Source organism: Dufourea novaeangliae, unplaced genomic scaffold (genome assembly GCF_001272555.1).
Source record: "Dufourea novaeangliae isolate 0120121106 unplaced genomic scaffold, ASM127255v1 scaffold392, whole genome shotgun sequence".
Lineage (NCBI taxonomy): Eukaryota > Metazoa > Arthropoda > Insecta > Hymenoptera > Halictidae > Dufourea > Dufourea novaeangliae.
This window is the reverse complement of record NW_015374267.1, coordinates 170,982-192,357: the sequence shown is the minus strand read 5'-3', so window position 1 is coordinate 192,357 and position 21,376 is coordinate 170,982. Positions and strand designations below refer to the sequence as shown.

Below are 21,376 nucleotides of genomic sequence, written 5' to 3'. Positions count from 1 at the left end.
TATATACTTTTATTTATAACAACGATCTTTTATTATTTACTAATGTACAATATTAAATATCAGAATTTTTTTAGATGTAGTTATTGTATCTGGCAGTGAAATAATGTGATACTTTCCTAATCCTATTTTGTTGTGAATCCAAACTCAGTCTATTTCATTGATTTTATTGTTGACAGTAAAATATATATTATGAATGATATTTCAATGAACGCACTCAGATTTATTTAAAAACAGGCAGTATAATGGTTTTCACGGCGGCTGATAAATATCTACATCGATGAACGAATCGGAAAATGCACATTGCCCCCAGAATAAAGAAGAAACATTTTTCCACGAATGTCCTCTTTCCTTGCATTTATTGGAATCAATGAACAAATTCGTATCGGTAACTTGACACGGGACAATGCCGAATGACAGAGCAGCAGAATAAAAAACGATCTTTAAATTTCGAGTTCTCTTTCAATAATCTTACGATACTCGTCGAAGCCTCCTTCGATACATCGAACAGATCCGTCTCCACATACCCAAAGTTCCGTGCAAACCATACGAATTAATCTTTCATCGTGCGAGACTAGTATTACACCGGCCTGAAAAACATTGTTACAATGCGATCAATATGTATATACTTGTCTTACGTACACGATGAAAATGCGGAAAACAGTAACAAGAATAAATATTTTACTTGACAGGTATTGAGTGCTTTGCCTAATGCCTCGATCGACTCAATATCAAGGTGATTTGTGGGTTCATCGAGAACCAAGAAATTTGGTACAGCAGCGCACATCAAGGCAAAGGCAACTCTCGACTTCTGTCCTCCGGACAGAGAATTGATTGTTTGTAAAGCTAAATTACCGGTAATTCCAAAACTCCCAAGCATTCTCCTATACTCCTCGATAGGTTTACCTGAGGTACAATAAAACCATGTATATGCTTGAAATACCTCTTTCGCGGAAGTCTCTCATATTCATTCATACCTGGAAAATGATTTTGCAACAATTCAACCGGACATACATGCATATCCAACTGGTCAACATGGTGTTGACTGAAGTATCCGAACTTTAAGTTTCGATGGACGTGTACCGTGCCCCTGGTTGGACTCAAAGAACTTGTTATTATCTTCAGAAGCGTTGTTTTACCTGCTCCATTTTCTCCCACGATACATATACGAGATTGCAAACTGGCGGTTAGATTTACACCCGTGAATATTGCGTTATCGCTTCCTCCGGTATAACTGAATGACACCTCGTTCAATTGTAATATTGGAGGACTCAGTGGTTCGACGTCTGGGAAACGAAGTGTTACTTCTCCTTCTTTTTCCATTGGCTTCAATTCTGGTCTATTAACGATAATAGTACTTTTAAGATACCGTTCTGAATTCCTTCTGCTCCCTAATCAAATAATATTCAACTTACAGCTTCTCTAACATCTTTATCTTACTCTGTACACTAGAAGCGCGATTGGCATTGTATCGAAACCGGTCAATGAACTCCTGAACATGGGCTCTCTTGGCTTGTTGAGCCTCGTATTCTCTTTGCTGGTTTCTCTCGCGTTCCCCTTTGGTCTTCGAAAACTGTTCGTAATTACCTCGATACGCCTCTATTTTTTGTCCACGTAAATACAATATATCGGTAGGCACCTGTTACAAAGTTCATTATACAACCCATCGAGTTTTCCCTATAAAGGACCTATGCCGAGTAACATACCGTGTCCAAGAAGTTACGATCATGCGAAACTACGAGCAATGTAGTTGGCCACGATTGCAGATACTTTTCCAACCAAAGAATCGCCTTAATATCAAGCATGTTTGTGGGTTCGTCGAGCAATAAAAGATCGGGTCTAGAAAAGAGCGCCCTGGCAAGAGCAAGCCTCATTCTCCAGCCACCGGAGAAAGATTTCGTTGGCCACGATTGTCTTTCAACAGAGAACCCGAGACCCGATAGGATAGCGCTCGCTTTAGCAGGAGCTTTATCTACCTCTGCTAGCTGCATCGCTTCGTATACTCTAGCTAATTCTTCGCCTAACGTGTCTCCTGATTTTCCGCCATCCTTCTCTATTGCTACTTGCAATTCGGTTTCCTTGCTGAGCAACATACTTCGCTCCTGATCACATTGTAACACGGAACCCAGTGCAGATGTGTCATCACCGGCAACTTCTTGTTCTACGTGCAACACTCGTACGTGGGATGGTATTCTTAACTGTTTACTATAATTGAAAATGAAATAGCAATGTCAGAGATAAATAAAATCATCTTACTGTCCGGCGAATTGGAAGTTTCAGTACCTAGAAATCATTCTCAACAAAGTAGTTTTACCAAGACCGTTTCTACCAATAAGACCGTAACGTCTACCAAACGCAAGCGTTAAATCAGCTCCTTGCAATAAAATTCTGTCTCCGTAGGCTACATCGAAATTTTCTATCCTAATGTCTTGAGTTTTATTTACACTGCCCTTGGTTTCCATGCGACTGTCCTTTTTACTCATCATTTGACTCGCGCTTGCCGACTCTATACCGTGATTTACGTTACTAACACGTCCAGATGACTCGCTATTAACACGTTTCTCTTGTTTCTGTTGTAATTTTGCTTCCGCTTTCTCCAACTTCTTGGCATCTACTTTCTGATAAATGACATTTATTAGTTCTCGTTAACTTTGTTTTTAACGTTTATCGTGTAATCGACTTACTACCCACCATGCCATCATCTCTAGTAGTGACCCATATACTCCTTATTTGTTCTACTTGAGATTCTAAAGTAGCTGCCATAGTACCCAGATGGACAGGTGCATTTAATACTTTATTTACCCCATTCTTTCTCCTTTCAACATTCCCATCATTTGTCCCACCTTTTAACATTTCCAATAACTTCGCACATATTTGTCTGTACACAAAAAAAAATTCAAAATTTTAAATTATAGGGGGAAAATTCTGTGTCAATAGTTTTAATTCGAGCAATAAATATAACTGACTGAACATTAATGAGAGCTATGAATTTATACTCAAATTCATGAGCGTTGGCTGATCAGGATCATTTCTACAACAGCAATTGAGAGGAAATCAACTTTTACTTTATTTATCTCAGATGTGCCCGAGTATTTGTTGTATGCTTCTGGCTCCACTTCTCAGATAGCTGATCTATTATTATTTGCATCACCTTTGTACGTGTATAACTTATGCAAAATCCTTCAAATGTATGCCTGTCTAATGCACATTCAGCAAACATTAGGAAACTCGAGTTATGAGGTAAATGAACAATATAGCACGACTTACTGCTAAACATCTTTGACCGGCTAAAACTTGCGAATTCGAGTACAGTAACATTCATACAACAAAATCAATGTAATCAGATAAAAATGACAAGTGTGAACACGTTTACAGACCTAACCTCATTCTCTGGTTTCTCCGCAACCTCGTGCAACACTTCTCCAATAGCTTCGTACACTTCGTCGGCATCCTCGAAGTCGTCTTTCGAGCTGTCTAAGATACCTTTGCGCAATCAAATATCGTGTATTTAACATTGTTAATACGAAGCAAACAGGGTAACTAATAGGTTAGGTTCATCGGACACATACCTTCGACATATTGATACAAATCATCGTCTATCGTTGGAAATTGACTGCGAATATATTCGCCACACACTGCCATGCCAGCAATAGTAGTCAGCGCAAATGTCGAAGGGAATTTACCTGAAACAATTGACCAAACGACACGCTTGACAGAACGGACGTCAAAGTTTCATGAAAAGCACTACGAACACATGTTTTGGGAAAGTCAGAATTTTGATACGCCAACTAGTGACAGAAAATGCAACTACAGAGAATAAGTCGAGTATTCATACGATCAACAATGTTTGAATAGACAGAGGTTGAGAAAAACCAGTGTTTTTGTATTTGTTGTGCCATTTAATGCTTTTAAATTAATCGGTATAATAACAGTCATAATTGTTTAAACAGTTTTAGAAAAATTTACACCAAGGAATTTTATTCATAGAAACAATAAAAGTAAAATATACTGCTGTGTGTATAGCTGTAACAGTCGTGTATGTAAAAATGATAGTGTTTGCTTTTACCATCTTGCCTTGGGGTGTTGCACACGCGAACTTGAAAATTCCCATTGTTCTATCAAATAAAATCAGACATTTGATTCAAACAATTGTAAAACTGTTATAGCTTCTGAGTATTGCGGCATTTGAACTGCATACATATAAGCAACTATAAATTTGAAGCACTATTGCCAGTAGTTTTCCATCTTACCACCAGAGGGCCAAAATCTAAGCCACGCCTCCACCGACTTTCTCATTACGCCATTTTGAAATCTAGTACCGCAAGAAAGTCAAGACCAAAGACATCGGTCCAGACGGATGCATTTGAATTCAAATAAATTTTTAACACGATTCGCTTGCGTTTTTATACGTAGTATTTTTGTTTCAAAACTTCACGTCTGTATCAGTGTACTAGTAAATTTTATAATGACAAACACATCTTCGATTCCAATACCGAATCGAATGGCAAAGTAGCCATTTTGAAGCTGTCAAAGTGATTCTTGTCGTTTGATTGTGTGTGCAGTACGTTCTTTCATATTTTGACAATTCAGTGTTGATTATCGTTCAGTTTTTATGCTTGTAGATAATTTCAAAGAGTGAATATAATTTTGAATGTTAGAACGTTTTGAAATCGAGATTCGAATCTGTAACGAGAATTTAATTCCATTCGACAAAAGATGTTGAAGACAGAGCTGGAACCCTCTGCTAATTCGTACATTGAGATTCTTGACTGTTTATATTTTAACGCTTATTCAATAATATTCCTGTCAAGCCTGTGTAACGTTTTTTAAAACTGTGTTAAAAGGGAAACGCAGTTCGCAGCATCCTGTACACAAAATCGAAAAAATGGCGACCGATAGTGAGGAATCTGACATTGATGATCTTGAGACACCTGCCTTACCAAAACGACGGTGCACACAATTTGTTAAAGTCAATGAGACCGCCCGGGAAGAGGTACTTATAATACATGGCTCAATTTAAGACAATTAATCATTCAATGTATGAAACTACACTCTCAAAGTTCTTTTTTTTATGGAATGTTGTTCATTATGTAGCATATGTTTTGTGTTTAGGATGAAAGTTCAAGTGAGGAGAAAGAAATGTTTCAAGATATAGAAAACATTACATATGATGCAGACTATCATGCAAACGAAACGTTGTGTAGATGGCAGACAAGTCAAGTGGCCGATGGATTTGTGGATAACTTTATTAATCAAATAACAGAGGACCGTACTATCGAAGCATCCTTTCCTTCATTCTTGGATGCATGCAGATATCACTTGTACAAAAACAATTTCTATGAAGATACTGCAGTTATGATGGCAACTTATCATCATGGTCTGGTTCGAGCTGCAGGGGCTTGTCATCTTTATAGTGACAAAGCTCAAGCTTCCTGCCCGTCTAACGGTATCGAAGGTGTTAGTACTTTTGAAAATTCTATAGCTACTACATCTACAGACCCTGTGAAGCTGAACAATTCAAGTAGCATCGAAGCATACAACGATGAATCGATTAAATTCTTAGAAAGAGCTGTGGCAGAAGCTATTAAGAAAAAAGGGCTCAGTGCTCTCAGTATTGACTATGGTTGAGAAAACTAAATGAAATCTCATCCTAAAGTATGTTTATATAATTGCAATGCATATAATTTTTAATCTTTGCAAATCTATTTCGATTTGTCCAATCTATTTCCTAGATGATACTCATCAGAAGTTACTCAAATAATTCTAATTAAGGAATTGCAGTTTACAAAGAGTAGTAAACTCTGATGAGTGTCTATTTCTTTACGTATCAAAAGCAGATAAATCTAGTTGCACATAAAAGTGTAACATAACTTATATTAGTAAAATATCGGTCATATAGCATCTTTATTGACATACTAGATTTCACTGATGTGTAATAGAAAATGAATGTAGTACTAAATTTTGCTGACTGAAATCTATAAAATCAAAAATTATTATTTTTGATTATAGAAGAAAAAAGAGTGCTGTTTATTGCATACAATTTACCGAGGACAGTGTTGCAAATGCGGTTGTAACAAACTGTAGTGTTTTAGTTAATCATTGGAAATGCTCTGAAGAATAACTAGGCAAGGTCTACATCTTTCAAAGGTTCTACTTCATTCCATGCCGTGTTCTGTTGCTTTTGTCCATTCCTGAAGATGAATTATATCTCTCTGTATATTGTAACTTCTATGCAATACATAAAACATGTTTATCTTTTAGAATTATTATTATTATTATTATTATTATATATATATATCGCGTTTAGAACAAGAAAACGTCGTTGTACCTAAGAATACGATGATTTTTTTTTTTCCTTTTGTACGTAAGGTCCTCGTAATACGTGTATTCTATATTTGTAAATAGATTGTTATGTATGTAACGTTTAAATAAATGTCCACTTACGTTAGACGACGGTATTGTATCTCTATACAGGACATGTAATACATTCTCAGTAATTGGTATTTCTAGTAATTATAAATAAAGAAATACAGAAGACAGTAATATCGTGTTATTATTCAAGGATCTCCCAGAGTTTTCAGGTATCTCTTGGTACCGGTGCGAAGTGAAATTCGTCGAAAGACTACAATGGCCGGACCGAAACTAAGACGATTGTCCCGTCGAGAACAATTCAACGGTTTGCGGTATTATCGTAGGTATAAACCATCTTAAAGCTGCAATACTGACTTGCTGAAACTTAGAAGTGTTCCCTAAACTTTGAGAAACGGCAAGAGCCTTTCGTTACATAGCGTTTCAATTTAATATTTTATCAATGCGATTCGTTACAACATTTTGGATCTTATCAGCTGTAACTGATATCAAGAAACACGCGTATGTATCGCGAATACCGACCATTTTTTAATATATTGTGAATGACAGACAAATGTAATATCAATTTTCGAATTTAAATATTCCCTCGATTGTCGAATCGGAATTGCGTTACCAATGTATCGCGACCAACCGAAGATGTGAAACCGCGTAAAATCAATAACATGCATATTACGGTCATTTCGTAAATTAAAAATAAGCGAGTACCGTGTATTCGTAGGGGGCGATGCGCATCGATTCCGTTAAGTTATCTTGTCTTTATCGAAAAGGTGGATCCACGAGCTCAAAGTGTGCATAGATATAAGTGCTCGGTCACTAATTGCACAAATCCATGCAAACATACTATCGTAAGTTGCAACTCTGACAATTTGCATCGAACTAAAATGGAGGACTTCGACAAATAATAAATTTATTAAAAGCACCGACCAAGAATGTTCTTTATGTACAATATACTTATAGAAATGAGAAGACCATTGTGCGACTGTACAAATAATTAAAAATAATAAATACAATAATACGAATGTCTCATCGGGTACTTATCGACCACTAAATCGACCAAGTTGAGAACCCCTGTTATATACAATACCTATAAAACAATATATCATTCCGAAATAATCATCAATCTCAAAAAAAGAAAAAGATTTCGTGAAAAGAAACGTATTTCCCTTAAAATTATCCATTTCGTGAGTACCGTCTGTACTGCGGATCAGATCACGTTAATTTTTTAAATTAAAATGAAACAAACGAAGAAGGAAGAAAAATATCAAGAAAGACGTAGGGTCAACGTAACCAACAGTTCCGTAGGCAGGGGAGTCAATCGACATCGGTAAAAGGATAAAAACAGAGAAGAGTGTTTCTTTCCCAAAAACTAAAAAACATTTTCTAAAGGCGTACGGCGGCGAAGGGGGATCGAGGGTGAGGAATAAGAAATAAATGCAACACGGCAGATTCGCGTGCATTCGGCTACAGTAGTACATATATATACACGGTGTAACGGGCGATTGTGACGGAGGGGAGCCGGCAGAGAGAAGGAGAAGAAACGGACTCTCACACGGGCAGAGAGGGGAATTGAAATCGGGGAAACAGTGGGGGAAAAGAACGAGGAGAACCGACGAATAGCGTGAGAGAAGAAGCGTACGGCAGTAGGTGCACATCGGTGCACGTACACGACACAACGTTAGTGACGGCACGCCGAAATCGAAAAGAAACGCGAGACGGAGCGTCGAGTCCGAAATCCGTGCACCGTTTTATGTCGTTTTAATTCCCGCGCCGTCTTTCATTCCGTGTGAGATCGTTATCTTGGCCGGCATTTCGACGGCGTTAATCAATCGGTGGTTATAGAGCATGGCGTCCGACGAGGAGGTAGACGAGAGCTACGCGGGTAAGTGCACGGCCGCTCTGGTCACCGAATATTACCGGAAAGCTGTGGTGTCCTCGGAGCACGCAGAACGCGCGCTTTTCGTATGATGGCTGCCATGTCAATCGGTCCTTACGTAGTTTTCCATTCTCTACTGCACCCTTATGCTATATTTCGACCGTTATTTCAACTAGCTTTTCACCGGACTTCATGTCACCGCGGAAAATCCGTGCTTGCCTGGCGTTCAGGTTTAAGGAACTCGGTTCTCTGCAAATGCAAAGAAAGCTAACATTCAGATTGTCAAATATCTATTTAATACCAGCCTTCAACCCTCGATAGTCGGTAACGCGTTTATGCTTCGTGTGAACACCGCGAAATCATTCTTGGGTATAGGTTATTGTTTACATCGAATAGTTGTACGGGAAAACACATAGATCTCCGTGTTTCGGCGATGTTGGATCATTGTCAATGTTGGAATGAACTTCGATAGATATCGTTAGGTCAAAGCGTGGATGTGATTGTATTGTTGGCCAATAATGTTTGGACAAACTCATCGGATATGTACTTTGCATTATTCTTCATGTGTTCCTTACATAATTAGCAATTAATGAATAGCCCATGAATGTTGCATTGTTTAAGTCACTATGCATATATACACTAAAAGTAGATTTTTCGTTTTTAATTGCATGTAAACGGAGCGATTGAGAGGCACGCGCCCTTTCATCACGCGGACTGCATTCCCGTACGATCTTAATACAGTTTGATATTTACGAAGATCGTGTTCGAAAATCGAAGTGTTTCTAATTTCTGTCCAAGTGGTAGAATCTCGGAGCAAAATTTCGCAATTATTACTCTAGTTTTTTTTTGGAGCATACAAAACACGGTCGCTTCTCTTACACACAGGTGCGTTATGTGTACATACACGCGCATACATATAAACCGAGCAGCGTGGAAAGAGAGAAAGAGAGAGAGATCGCGTGTTCTGGGACTTATTAATAATTTAAAAGATGTCCCGTAACTGAAAAAGAACAGTCGTCTCTGTGATCGTTCTTTTTTCGCAGCTGAAAATAATATTTATGAGTCCTAAGTTCCGCTACAGTGTCGAATATAAATTGTGCAGGCAGCCAATGTGGTGTGAGCCCTTTCGAAGAAAATGGCGGACGCACACTCGCACAAAGCATTCACTGAAGTAGCAAATTAGTCTGAAATAATTTTTATGCTCGGATTAATTTGATCTCTGTATTGTTCTTTTTTTGTTTTCTTAACGGCGTTCGTATATACATGCCCAAATATTTTTACTGAAAATTCCTATAACTATCCCGGTTTTATGAAAGGTGGATCGCTCATTATGAATAAAAAAATCCGTTTCTTGCAAACCTTGCTATCGATTCAGCAATTATCAACGCCATGCTGTTAGGCGTTCAGATAACTTCGCGAAACAGACATTTCATTGGATTTCCGTTCGATTTTCTGTAATGCAAAGATTGATTGAATTTTTTTCACCAGATATTGCATTTAGGAAAACACTCAAGGTCACGTTGTTGCAATTTCATTAACATTTACTGAATTTTTCGAACCCTCTCTAACGATTGCTGCATTGAATCCTTTCTAAACTAAAGAAATTGAAATTGATATAATGATTTTCTGTATAAAATATTTTTTGATAAATCAGTATTGTAAAAATACAGATATTCATTTTATGCAAGTCAGAAGCCAACAGAAAAGCAAATGAATGTCAATTATAAACTATTATCGACTGCATTACAGAGATATTGGTAACATTACGTGTCGTTTGCAGGTGAAGACGATGTGGATGAAACTGGGGGTCAAGTCTCAAATGTTAGCCAGCCAGTGGATGGTTCATCAGACGCAGAAGAATCTCAGAGACTAGTGAGTGAAAACTGAACTCATATTCTTCGGCAAGTTCTTTGGATAACATTTTAGCTTAACACACTTAAACATACTTATCAACGCAGGAAGAAGATGATGATTACGAACCCGAGGAAAGGAAAAAGAAGAAAGGGAAGAAGCGAAAAGCACGCAGCGAAGACAAGAAGGGAAAGAAAAAGAAGAAAAAGAAAAAATCTGATTCTGGAGATGTAACTATTCTTTTTGGAACTTAAGATGAATTGCATAGTTATGTCGGTATTGTATAGTGTCGGTTCTATATCTTTTTTCAATGGAAATTACAGGAAAGCGATTTTGGAGGTGGTGGTGAGACGGGTGATGTGGGTGGGGATGACAGTGACTATGCAGGAAACAGAAAAAGCAGGAAATCTAATGCCTACTATCGAGGAAGTTTGTAATACTTTTGGATTGACTGATGTACAGATTGAATACACTGATGCAGACTTCCAGAATTTAACAACGTACAAATTATTCCAACAACACGTTAGACCTCTATTAGCAAAGGAAAATCCAAAAGTAAATGTTGCTTGATTAAGACGAGACATAAGAATAATCATTCTTTCGACTGTTTACTTATTTCTGTGCTCTCTTATTATTTAGGTACCAATGTCGAAACTTATGATGTTGGTAGCTGCCAAATGGCGAGATTTTTCCGAACTGAATCCTCATACACAACCGGATGCAGATGTGCCGTCTGCGAACGTGGATGAAGACAATAGAAATTCGAGGTCGAATCGCGGCAGTGCGGTGCAGGAAGGCGAAGACGAAGAGGACGACGACGAGGACAGCGACAGGAAACGAAAATCGAGAGGTTCTAGAGCTAAGAAAGGGAAGAAAGCGTCCAAAGTGCCCACATTGAAAATTAAGCTAGGAAAGCGTAAACGAGGAAGTTCGGTAATTAAACTTAAATGTACCTCAATCAGGATGATAATTGTTGTTTACCGGTAGCTCTATTAATTGTTGATCATATTTAGGACGAGGAAGCAGAAGGTAGCGGAGTCGGCACCGACAGAGATTCTGATATGGAATTTGAGCAAATGCTGGCTGACGCTGAAGAGCCTTCCGGCGCGGATGGAACAAATAAAGGGAGCACCGAAGAAGCTGGGGTTGAACCACCAGCAGAACCACCTGTTCGTAGGAAGGCGAAAACTAAAATTGGAAATAAAACTAAGAAAAAGAAAAAGACGAAAACCACGTCTAAGTTTCCAGACGGGGAAGAAGGTCTTCAGGTAGAAAACCTAGTTACTGTGTTAGGAATTAATGCTGGATGTACAGTCTATCCATTCAGTTTTTGTAATAATATTTATTCTTCTTATTTATGCAGACTGACCATCAGGATTATTGCGAAGTGTGTCAACAAGGTGGAGAGATTATATTGTGCGATACGTGTCCTAGAGCGTATCACTTGGTGTGTTTAGAGCCCGAATTGGAAGAAACACCCGAGGGGAAATGGAGTTGTCCTCATTGTGAAGGAGAAGGTATTGCAGGTACCTCCTCATGATCCTACACCTTTCATCCCTTCCACCGTGATGAAATAAAATGAGAATCAACAGACTCGATTGGATTCTATTGAATTTGCCCAATTTCTTTTCAGGCGCGGCGGATGACGATGACGAGCATATGGAATTCTGTAGAATATGTAAAGACGGCGGTGAATTGCTCTGCTGTGATAGTTGTACTAGCGCGTACCACACGCACTGTTTAAATCCACCGCTCTCAGAAATTCCGGACGGCGACTGGAAGTGTCCTAGATGTTCTTGTCCACCGCTTCGCGGAAAAGTTGCAAAGATTTGGAAGAGCCATCCACGAGCAAAGCAGCTCCGAAGCAACGTAAAATGCGCGAATTCTTCGTTAAATGGGCCGACATGTCGTACTGGCATTGCGATTGGATTACAGAGCTGCAACTCGACGTTTTCCATCCTCTTATGTTCCGGAATTATTCGCGAAAATACGATATGGACGAGCCACCGAAATTAGAGGAGCCGCTGGACGAGAGCGATTCTCGCGTGAAACGGTTAAAAGAACAGGATGGCGCCACAAACAGGGACGAGTACAATCTAGAGGAACGGTTTTATCGTTACGGAGTTCGACCAGAGTGGCTTGTAGTGCATAGAGTAATTAACCATCGACTGTCGAGAGACGGCAGGGCTACGTATCTCGTTAAATGGAGAGAGTTGGGATACGATCAAGCCACCTGGGAAGACGAACACGAAGACATTCCGGGTTTGAAGCAGGCAATCGAGTATTACTTGGATCTCAGAGCAGCAAACTGTTGCGACGGCAGTTCCTCCCGCAAGGGCAAGAAGGGTGAGATGAGTCGGTTACATTATTTTTCTTTCTTTTTGCAACTGTAGCTAATATATGCTACGGGAGGTAATACAATTTCTATTATGTTTAGGTAAAGGCAAAAAGTCGAAAACACGTGAGCTTATCGATGACGAGGAAAGAACACCCAAACGATATACCCCACCACCTGACAAGCCTACCACTGATCTTAAGAAGAAATACGAACGACAACCAGACTATTTGGATCAGACAGGAATGCAGTTGCATCCTTATCAATTAGAAGTAAGTATCGCCATCAATGTACGTTCACGTTTGTCAAGAATGTTTTGTAATTTTATCGTTTCGTAGGGTTTGAATTGGTTGAGATACTCGTGGGGTCAAGGTATAGACACCATTCTGGCAGACGAGATGGGTCTAGGAAAAACTATTCAAACTATTACTTTCCTATACTCGTTGTATAAAGAGGGCCACTGTAAAGGACCTTTTCTAGTCTCTGTTCCTCTGTCCACCATTATCAATTGGGAACGTGAATTTGAAACCTGGGCACCTGACTTTTACTGTGTTACGTATGTTGGTTAGTAGAGACAATGTATATGTTACAAAACGCGTATCTGTTCCCGGCGTAATTATTAATTTTCTTCCACGTTGGTTGTAGGTGACAAGGATAGTCGTATCGTGATCCGTGAGAATGAATTATCTTTCGAAGAAGGTGCTGTACGGGGTGGCAGGGCGTCGAAAATCCGATCGTCTCAGATCAAGTTCAACGTATTGCTAACCAGTTACGAACTTATTTCTATCGATTCTGCATGTTTAGGATCGATAGACTGGGCTGTGTTGGTAGTAGACGAGGCGCACAGACTGAAATCCAATCAATCAAAGTTCTTCAGACTGTTAGCATCCTACATCTGTGTCGTGACAAATTCAACGACCTGGCCACGTTTCAGAACGAATTTGCCGACATTTCAAAGGAAGAACAGGTGAAAAAGTTGCACGAGTTGCTTGGGCCGCACATGTTGAGACGGTTAAAGGCTGACGTATTGAAAAACATGCCGAGTAAATCCGAGTTTATCGTTCGCGTCGAGTTGTCACCAATGCAAAAGAAGTATTACAAGTACATCTTGACGAGAAACTTCGAGGCGTTGAATCCAAAGGGTGGTGGTCAACAAGTATCGTTGTTGAACATCATGATGGACCTGAAAAAGTGTTGCAATCATCCGTACTTGTTCCCGGCCGCGTCTCAGGAAGCGCCGACAGCGCCGAATGGAACCTACGAAACGTCTGCGTTGATCAAAGCGGCTGGGAAGCTAGTGCTTTTGAGCAAAATGTTGAAGAAATTGAGGGACGACGGGCACAGGGTGCTGATCTTTTCTCAGATGACGAAAATGTTGGACATTCTTGAGGATTACTTGGAGGGCGAGGGCTACAAGTACGAGAGAATCGACGGTAACATTACAGGTGCTCAGCGACAAGAGGCTATAGACAGATTCAATGCACCTGGCGCGCAGCAGTTCGTTTTTCTTCTTTCCACTCGAGCGGGTGGTCTGGGTATAAATTTGGCGACCGCCGACACTGTGATTATTTACGATTCCGATTGGAATCCGCACAACGACATTCAGGCGTTCAGCAGAGCCCACCGTATCGGCCAGGCGAACAAGGTGATGATCTATAGATTCGTCACTCGTAATTCGGTGGAGGAACGTGTAACACAGGTCGCGAAACGGAAAATGATGTTGACGCACTTGGTCGTCAGGCCTGGAATGGGCGGGAAAGGCGCGAATTTCAGTAAACAAGAACTCGACGACATTTTACGATTCGGTACCGAGGAATTGTTCAAAGAGGAGGAAGGTAAAGAAGACGAGGCGATTCATTACGACGACAAAGCGGTCGCCGAATTGTTAGACAGAAGTAAGGAGGGTATCGAACAGAAAGAGAACTGGGCCAACGAATACTTAAGTTCCTTCAAAGTCGCGTCGTACGTGACCAAAGAAGGCGAAACAGAAGAGGAGGCGGACACGGAGATCATCAAACAGGAGGCCGAGAATACAGATCCGGCATATTGGATCAAGCTGTTGAGACACCATTACGAACAACAACAAGAGGATATAGCTAGAACCCTAGGAAAAGGTGAATTGTCTCGCGACAATTATAATTAAATCCATGCTAAACGATTATTTCAATTCCAGGTAAACGAGTACGCAAGCAGGTGAACTACAACGACGGTGTGGTAACCGGCGATCAAGGGACAAGGGACGATCAACCGTGGCAAGAGAATTTATCCGATTATAACAGCGACTTCAGCGCGCCGAGCGACGACGACAAGGAGGACGATGATTTCGACGAGAAAGGTGACGGAGATCTACTGTCTCGTAGAAGCAGACGAAGATTAGAAAGGAGAGACGAGAAGGATCGACCTCTTCCACCGTTACTGGCTCGAGTGAACGGAAACATTGAAGTACATTCATTAAATATTTCTCTGGTATGACGGTTGGTAGTACAGAAAATATGCTAACACGACAATTTTCTTTTCAGGTGTTGGGCTTCAATGCCAGACAGAGGAAAGCTTTCCTGAACGCGATCATGCGTTACGGCATGCCTCCGCAGGACGCGTTCAACTCTCAGTGGTTAGTTACCCGCTCAGAATACGGACATCAGTCAGTTAATTTAAAGTACTGTTAAAGTATATTGTCGCATTTTAGGCTGGTCCGAGATCTTCGGGGTAAATCTGAGAAGAATTTCAAAGCGTACGTGTCCCTGTTCATGCGACATCTCTGCGAGCCAGGCGCCGACAATGCTGAATCGTTCGCGGACGGTGTGCCGAGAGAGGGTCTCAGCAGGCAGCACGTGTTGACGAGAATCGGTGTGATGTCGTTGATCAGAAAGAAGGTACCTTCTCGTTTGCAGAGATTCCGACTGATTATTATAGTGGTTTCTTTACAGTTCTCCTGTTTACAGGTCCAAGAGTTCGAGCACATAAACGGGTACTATTCGATGCCCGAGATGATCCGGAAGCCGGTCGAACCCGTGAAAATGGAACCCGGTGGAGACGGAACGACCGGTGGGACCAGCAGCACCAGCGCCACGCCAGCTACTTCGAACGCCCCTAGTCCAAGTCCTGCTGCAACGCCTACTCCAAGTTCTGCCTCGGGAACGACAATTAGTGATGCCAGTAAAGCGAACTCCGACGCGTCTGAAATGAAGGAGGTCAAGGAAGAACAGAAAGATAAGGAGGTTCGTATATCTATATCGTCGAAAACGTTAAACTGGTAAGGAAGAATGCAATAGTAAACAGGCATCGTTCTTCTTTAGAGCATAGAATTAAAGGACGTGAAGGAGGAACCAAAGGATTTCAAGGAGGACGATGAGAACAATACCGAAAAGGATAAAGACAAGGAGGACGTGAAGAAAGAAGAGAAAGACACCGAGACGGATGCAACGGACAAAGACAAAGATAAAACGGAGACGAAGGACGAGAAGTCTGGGACGAAAGAGGAGAAGTCGGAGAGTGCCGAAAATAAAACGAAACAGGATTCTGAAGAGGACGTGGTCATCGTTAAAGACGACGAAGAAGAGACTGAGAAGCGAGAGGACAAAGACACGAAGGAGAAGGATGTAAAGGAATGTGATACGGAGATAATCAAGCCGAAACGGAAGTTCATGTTCAATATCGCTGACGGTGGCTTCACGGAGTTGCACACGCTCTGGTTGAACGAGGAGAAAGCCGCGGTACCTGGTCGTGAATACGAAATCTGGCACCGAAGACACGACTATTGGTTGCTAGCCGGTATAGTCACGCATGGTTATGGTCGTTGGCAAGATATCCAGAATGATATTAGGTGCTCTTGAATTTCTTTCATGAAACTCTTGTTAACATAATTGCGAATCGATTAATCATCGTGCTCAACATTCCCATATTTTTCTGCAGGTTCGCCATAATAAATGAACCGTTCAAGATGGACGTAGGCAAGGGTAACTTCTTAGAAATAAAAAATAAGTTCTTGGCTCGACGGTTCAAACTATTGGAGCAGGCGTTAGTGATCGAGGAACAGTTAAGAAGAGCCGCGTACCTGAATCTTACGCAGGATCCTAATCACCCTGCGATGAGTCTGAATGCGAGATTCGCCGAAGTCGAGTGCCTTGCTGAATCCCATCAACATCTTAGCAAAGAGAGTCTTGCCGGCAATAAACCAGCTAACGCTGTGTTGCATAAGGTAATACGAGAGAGTGGTTGAATTTTCTTTCATTTTTTCATTCTTCAAACACTTTCAGTAACCATATCGATCGTTGTTTCACGTTAACATATTCGATACAGGTACTAAATCAATTAGAAGAGCTATTGTCCGATATGAAGTCGGACGTGAGCCGTTTGCCAGCGACTCTAGCACGCATTCCGCCTGTTGCGCAAAGACTTCAAATGTCCGAGAGGTCGATATTGAGTCGATTGGCCGCGACTGCACCCGGCGGCAGCAGTTCACAGACCGGCCAAGCGGCTCTTTTAGCACAACAATTCCCTGCTGGCTTTTCTGGCGGCCAATTGCCGGCTACATTCGCGGGTGCGGCCAATTTCGGCAATTTTAGACCACAATACTCAGTACCGGGTCAACCACCGCAAGGTTTCACAGGTTCGTCTCGACGAAAGGTTCTTCTTTTTTCATTGATTCTTTTTTACTACAGCTGATATTACTCATTAATGTAACTCACATATTTCAGCTTGAAGAGTGAATGGTTGATGAACAGCGGCTCAAACTGGATAACACAGAGGGGCGGCACAGAGATCGCCTTTGACACGAAATCGTGTGCACTGTATTATTGTTTCGTAAATTACGATTTTTAGCTGAATTTTCATTAGGGACGCTAAGATTTCAATGGAAACGGCAACAGAGGACACAACATGGGCGCGAAATATCTTAATATCTAAATTACATTATTCTCCTTGTATTTATTACATGTACATTCGGCGTTTAGCATCGAGGTTTTCATGTGTTTTTTTTTCTTTTTTTGTATTTATACACACGGTCTTTGCAAAAAGTAGCGTAAATTGAGGGCATAATTTATATTTCTTCATCGACCGGTGTATCGTAAGTGTAACGATAAGTACATTTTACTTAAATAAGAGAAAGAAACTTATTTAAGAAGCGTATAGTTTTTACGTCACGGACCTACGTGTGCCGCGGTTTGTAGTAAGGTACCGCTGATTTAAGCGGTTGTTCGCATAATTTATTTTGCAAGTTCTTCTTTTCATCGACGATTTAATTTTGAATCGCATATTATGTTCGTACGAAGCAACGAGAACTGACGACAGAGTTCAATGGCAATCATTTTAGTTAAGACTGACATTGTATGTTGTATTCGAGAGACAAAAAAAAATCATTTTGTTCACTACACACACCGGGACTACTGTAATGCATGGGTTTATATGAGCGAGAGAACTCGTCCAAGTTATTTCTACAGTATCTTTTAACTTGCCAAATGAATCACGAGAGTACTGCACGTACGAATTATGGAGAACGGAGGCACAAAACGAATCTGTTTGATACTTAAATGCAATGATGCACACGATCTATGAAGCTATACAGTAATTCGATATTGCAGGAGACGATTCTTTTACTCGGTACGTAGGAGATCAAGCATCGGCGAAGTAAATAGATTTTCATATAATCTTTGTACATACTGTCGTTACATTCTACTTGCACCATATTTCAGTACACATACACACACACACACACACACACGAGTATCATATAGTAATTGATAAGTAAGGCCGGAAATGCGTGTCACACCCCATGCATTATGTTAGTACACAAGCGACTACCTGTAATTAACACAGAGGAACGTTAACTGGTCTCTTTAAGTAAGCATATTAATTGTTCGATCTTTTCTACCCCGGGTTCGGAAACACTAGAGCATTTTTTAATTTTGTCGTGTTAAAAACTGATTCTGCCAAATTACTGCGTTGGCACATGATTGAAGTTTTTAAGGGTAACTTTAGGTCTTATCTAGCATAAGGAATTCAGGCGAGAGTGTGAACAAGAATGAAAGCGACAGACGCGAGTGACTGATTAAGTATAAAGTAACTCAAACCACGGAGAATCGTTTATTGTATGTATTAATTCTGCTGGAATAAATTAATAATAATTAGAAATTAAATCGATACCCTTCTTGCTTGTTCTGTCAGTTATAAAACCACCTACAATGTGCCAATAGTACTTGCACAACACTCACTACGCCTGATGCAGTTTAACTTTGATGGTTTTAAGATACGATTGGTGTATAACTTACAGACTGTAACTGAAGTAGTTGAAAAATTACAATATCTATGTTTGTATGACCTTTTTTTATACTCACAATAAGTAAAATATAACCCCCATATTTGTCTACCTATTATTTTTACAAAAATTTTGTAAAAACATTTGTGAAACAAAATTCTTTATTCTTTATATTACAAAAAGAGATTTACTATGGACATGATGATGAGACAGTATAGCTGATAATATAGTGCAAAGTGTTTTCACAATGCATAAAAATGGAATACAGTTTTTCTCTAAAATTTCAGCATTAGCCGGATGCATCTTTGTTCTGCCTTTGTTGAATCATTTCTCTGATATTATTCTTGCATTCTTTTAAGTTCTGCTGCAAGTATGTTTTGTTGTTCTCAAGAGTTTTCATCTTCTCGTCGGCTGTGCTCATTCGTTTGTCTAGACCTGATTTAATATTTTCTATATCATCCAGAAGAAACATTCTACCAACAGACTCGTATGTCTTGGTGTTCTTTGGATAAGAGGTTATCTCTCGGACAGTGAGCTCAGCAAACAATTTAGACCGTCTTAATTTTTCTATCTGCATATCCGCTAATTGTAATTTTTGCGTAGTGTCGACCATTTTTTCTTGAAGTTGTGAAAACGCCTTTCTTAATTCCTCGTCCGGTTCCCTTGCCATCGTTAATTCTACAAGTATAGGTTAGGAAACAGAAATCGTTATATTGGACACAACGTTTTTATATATTCAAACGTAATACGATATCCAGATACCATTATTAAAATTTAAAAATATGCTGTGACACAAGTCGAGATAAATAAAGGAACATAAATACCTTCAACGTTTCACCTAACAGAACCTTGACAGAAGAATCGTGGAATCAATCCTTCGATATATCCTTCTAAGGAATTACAACATCAATATTAATTCAAGGAATACAGTTTACAAGCAAAGATTTCATGTGATTATAATTATCTACATTTTTTCTCTCAACCCTATATTGATATTAATTTATTTATAATAATTGTATACTTTATTGTCTAACTTTATTAGCATGAAAAATATACCTTCGATGCGATTATGTTTTTCTAATAACACGGTTGATTTCTAACATTCGAGCGTCAGTTTTTCATGAATCATCCCCTTCCACTAGAAGAACATAATGAATCAGGAGGTTTTCAGAAAATTGGCGCCAATTTTGTATAGCCGATCGAACTTCTGTGTTATCATGTTCTCCTAATCTAATACTCCAATTTTGGCGGTAAATTGTCCAATCGGACAGAAAGGAAGATCTGTTGAAACGAAATTGCTCTGCCTGCAATAAGGCAGTATAATGGAAAAAGGAGTAATGATTCATCAGATAATGACGAGTAATAAACACAATTTTTGGACACGACTAACAGACTAAAGCTAGAAAAGATTAAGAAATGTTTAATTCCATACGGTACAGAATGTACGGTATATACTCTACTTGTTACTTAAAAAAATTTCAAACGGTATTAGATTGCTTATTACTATTTCACGTCAATATTGAATAATAATACCACCGACTGGGTATAGAATAGACCAATCATCCAATGCTTTTTTCTGTCCCACGTTCTTCTTTTTTTTTTCTTTTTTTTCTTTTTAACGGACGAGGCCGAAAATGGTCGGGGCGGGCGCAAGGTAGAGAGCGAGAGCGATAAAGCGAGCCGCAGTATCGGTGCTCTCCGTCGGTGTCGACGCGTACCGAACGAGTACCCCGTTTAGTTCACTTTGAATCGCTCTTCCAACGTTCTATGGACAAATTACGTCTTGATCAAGCATTCAGTTTGAAGCTAAAAGAATGTAGATTAATCCACTGTCCTTGAAAATAACAATAAACAATCAGAACACTGTTAAAATCGCATTTAATCGCGGAATACCACTATTTTTTCGACCGGTGGCGCCACCCGTAGCGAATCGCTGAAGCTACTAGCCATATAATTGTCTAGTCGTTTCAGCGTTTTAACAGGGCAGCAGAAAATCCCTGACTTTTGCACTATCGGTATTTCAGAACATGAGACACGAAGTCCCATAAGATGATCGGTCTATCCTATACCTAGTCGGTGATAATACTCGCCAGAACTTGTAAAATAATAATTTAAATATCAAATTTTGCGCTGGAAAGGGAACGATGGCGCCACCTACCATAAATCTCCTAAGCTACTAGCAAATTAGTTCCGCGATCTTGTCAATAGATGGCGATCTGTGAGCCTTTTAGTCCGTAGACGGGTGTCTTTTGCACATGCGCAAGGGGTCCTATGACCCCACTTCGGTACTCACTCGGGTCTCTTGCCCATGCTCCGGGGTTTCTATGGCCCCACTTTTTCGTATCTACGGGTTCTGGGGCGCATGCGCTTGGGGTTTTATGACCCCACTTTACAGCGCCCACGGTGACTAGCGCATGCGCCGGGGTTATATGACCCCACATTCTCGCGCACACGTTGTCCCTTGCGCATGTTCCGGGGTTCTATGACCCCACCATGGGTACCACTGTTCATTTTGTAGCGCCAAGTTTGATTCCTTAATTACATAAATGATTCATTATTTCGCAGCCTGATTATAATTGCACTGACACCGGTAACTTCGACAAAATTGTTTTAAATGTCGCTTTTGATTTTCAACTTAACAAAATCGGTAATTGATTAAATAAATTTCACTATAATTCAGAATTTTCGAAAATAATAT

The 21,376-nt window shown here is 40.0% G+C and overlaps 4 protein-coding genes across 4 annotated transcripts; 2 read left to right on the top strand and 2 right to left on the bottom strand.

Annotated features, from left to right (window-relative positions):
* Window positions 1-56: 56 nt before the first annotated feature.
* On the bottom strand, window positions 57-3,703 carry LOC107192687 (ATP-binding cassette sub-family F member 3). The gene is made up of 9 exons (XM_015582007.1): window positions 3,567-3,703; window positions 3,375-3,480; window positions 2,689-2,875; window positions 2,281-2,615; window positions 1,704-2,202; window positions 1,413-1,636; window positions 975-1,336; window positions 683-903; window positions 57-587 (listed from the first exon to the last, which is right to left on the bottom strand). The coding sequence occupies exons 1-9, from the start codon at window positions 3,637-3,639 to the stop codon at window positions 441-443; spliced, it is 2,154 nt and encodes a 717-aa protein (XP_015437493.1). The 5' UTR covers window positions 3,640-3,703; the 3' UTR covers window positions 57-440.
* A 743-nt stretch (window positions 3,704-4,446) lies between these two features.
* LOC107192706 lies at window positions 4,447-5,625 on the top strand. The gene is made up of 3 exons (XM_015582029.1): window positions 4,447-4,558; window positions 4,842-4,990; window positions 5,110-5,625. The coding sequence occupies exons 2-3, from the start codon at window positions 4,883-4,885 to the stop codon at window positions 5,623-5,625; spliced, it is 624 nt and encodes a 207-aa protein (XP_015437515.1). The 5' UTR covers window positions 4,447-4,558; window positions 4,842-4,882.
* A 2,387-nt stretch (window positions 5,626-8,012) lies between these two features.
* On the top strand, window positions 8,013-18,050 carry LOC107192656 (chromodomain-helicase-DNA-binding protein Mi-2 homolog). The gene is given in 21 exon segments (XM_015581971.1): window positions 8,013-8,245; window positions 10,020-10,111; window positions 10,198-10,366; window positions 10,467-10,645; window positions 10,730-11,023; window positions 11,104-11,358; window positions 11,454-11,616; window positions 11,724-11,924; window positions 11,927-12,436; window positions 12,528-12,697; window positions 12,764-12,989; window positions 13,071-13,266; window positions 13,311-14,539; window positions 14,599-14,867; window positions 14,945-15,036; window positions 15,112-15,298; window positions 15,368-15,643; window positions 15,722-16,248; window positions 16,338-16,623; window positions 16,725-17,034; window positions 17,123-18,050. Coding segments are annotated over 21 exon segments (5,673 nt in total). The 5' UTR covers window positions 8,013-8,208; the 3' UTR covers window positions 17,128-18,050.
* Window positions 18,051-18,902: 852 nt separating this feature from the next.
* LOC107192705 (prefoldin subunit 1) lies at window positions 18,903-19,809 on the bottom strand. Its single transcript, XM_015582028.1, has 3 exons — window positions 19,735-19,809; window positions 19,503-19,568; window positions 18,903-19,356 (listed from the first exon to the last, which is right to left on the bottom strand). The coding sequence occupies exon 3, from the start codon at window positions 19,346-19,348 to the stop codon at window positions 18,968-18,970; it is 381 nt and encodes a 126-aa protein (XP_015437514.1). The 5' UTR covers window positions 19,349-19,356; window positions 19,503-19,568; window positions 19,735-19,809; the 3' UTR covers window positions 18,903-18,967.
* Between the last annotated feature and the right edge of the window lie 1,567 nt (window positions 19,810-21,376).

What these genes read in the sequence shown, in the direction of transcription:
- LOC107192706 (XM_015582029.1), top strand. Translation starts at nt 4,883, where the DNA reads ATGGCGACCGATAGTGAGGAATCTGACATTGATGATCTTGAGACACCT. An exon ending in ATGAGACCGCCCGGGAAGAG is followed by an intron (nt 4,991 to 5,109) that starts GTACTTATAATA and finishes TTTTGTGTTTAG; the next exon opens with GATGAAAGTTCAAGTGAGGA.
- LOC107192705 (XM_015582028.1), bottom strand. Translation starts at nt 19,348, where the DNA reads ATGGCAAGGGAACCGGACGAGGAATTAAGAAAGGCGTTTTCACAACTT.
- LOC107192687 (XM_015582007.1), bottom strand. Translation starts at nt 3,639, where the DNA reads ATGGCAGTGTGTGGCGAATATATTCGCAGTCAATTTCCAACGATAGAC. An exon ending in ATAAAGATGTTAGAGAAGCT is followed by an intron (nt 1,337 to 1,412) that starts GTAAGTTGAATA and finishes TATCGTTAATAG; the next exon opens with ACCAGAATTGAAGCCAATGG. An exon ending in AAGCACTCAATACCTGTCAA is followed by an intron (nt 588 to 682) that starts GTAAAATATTTA and finishes AATGTTTTTCAG; the next exon opens with GCCGGTGTAATACTAGTCTC.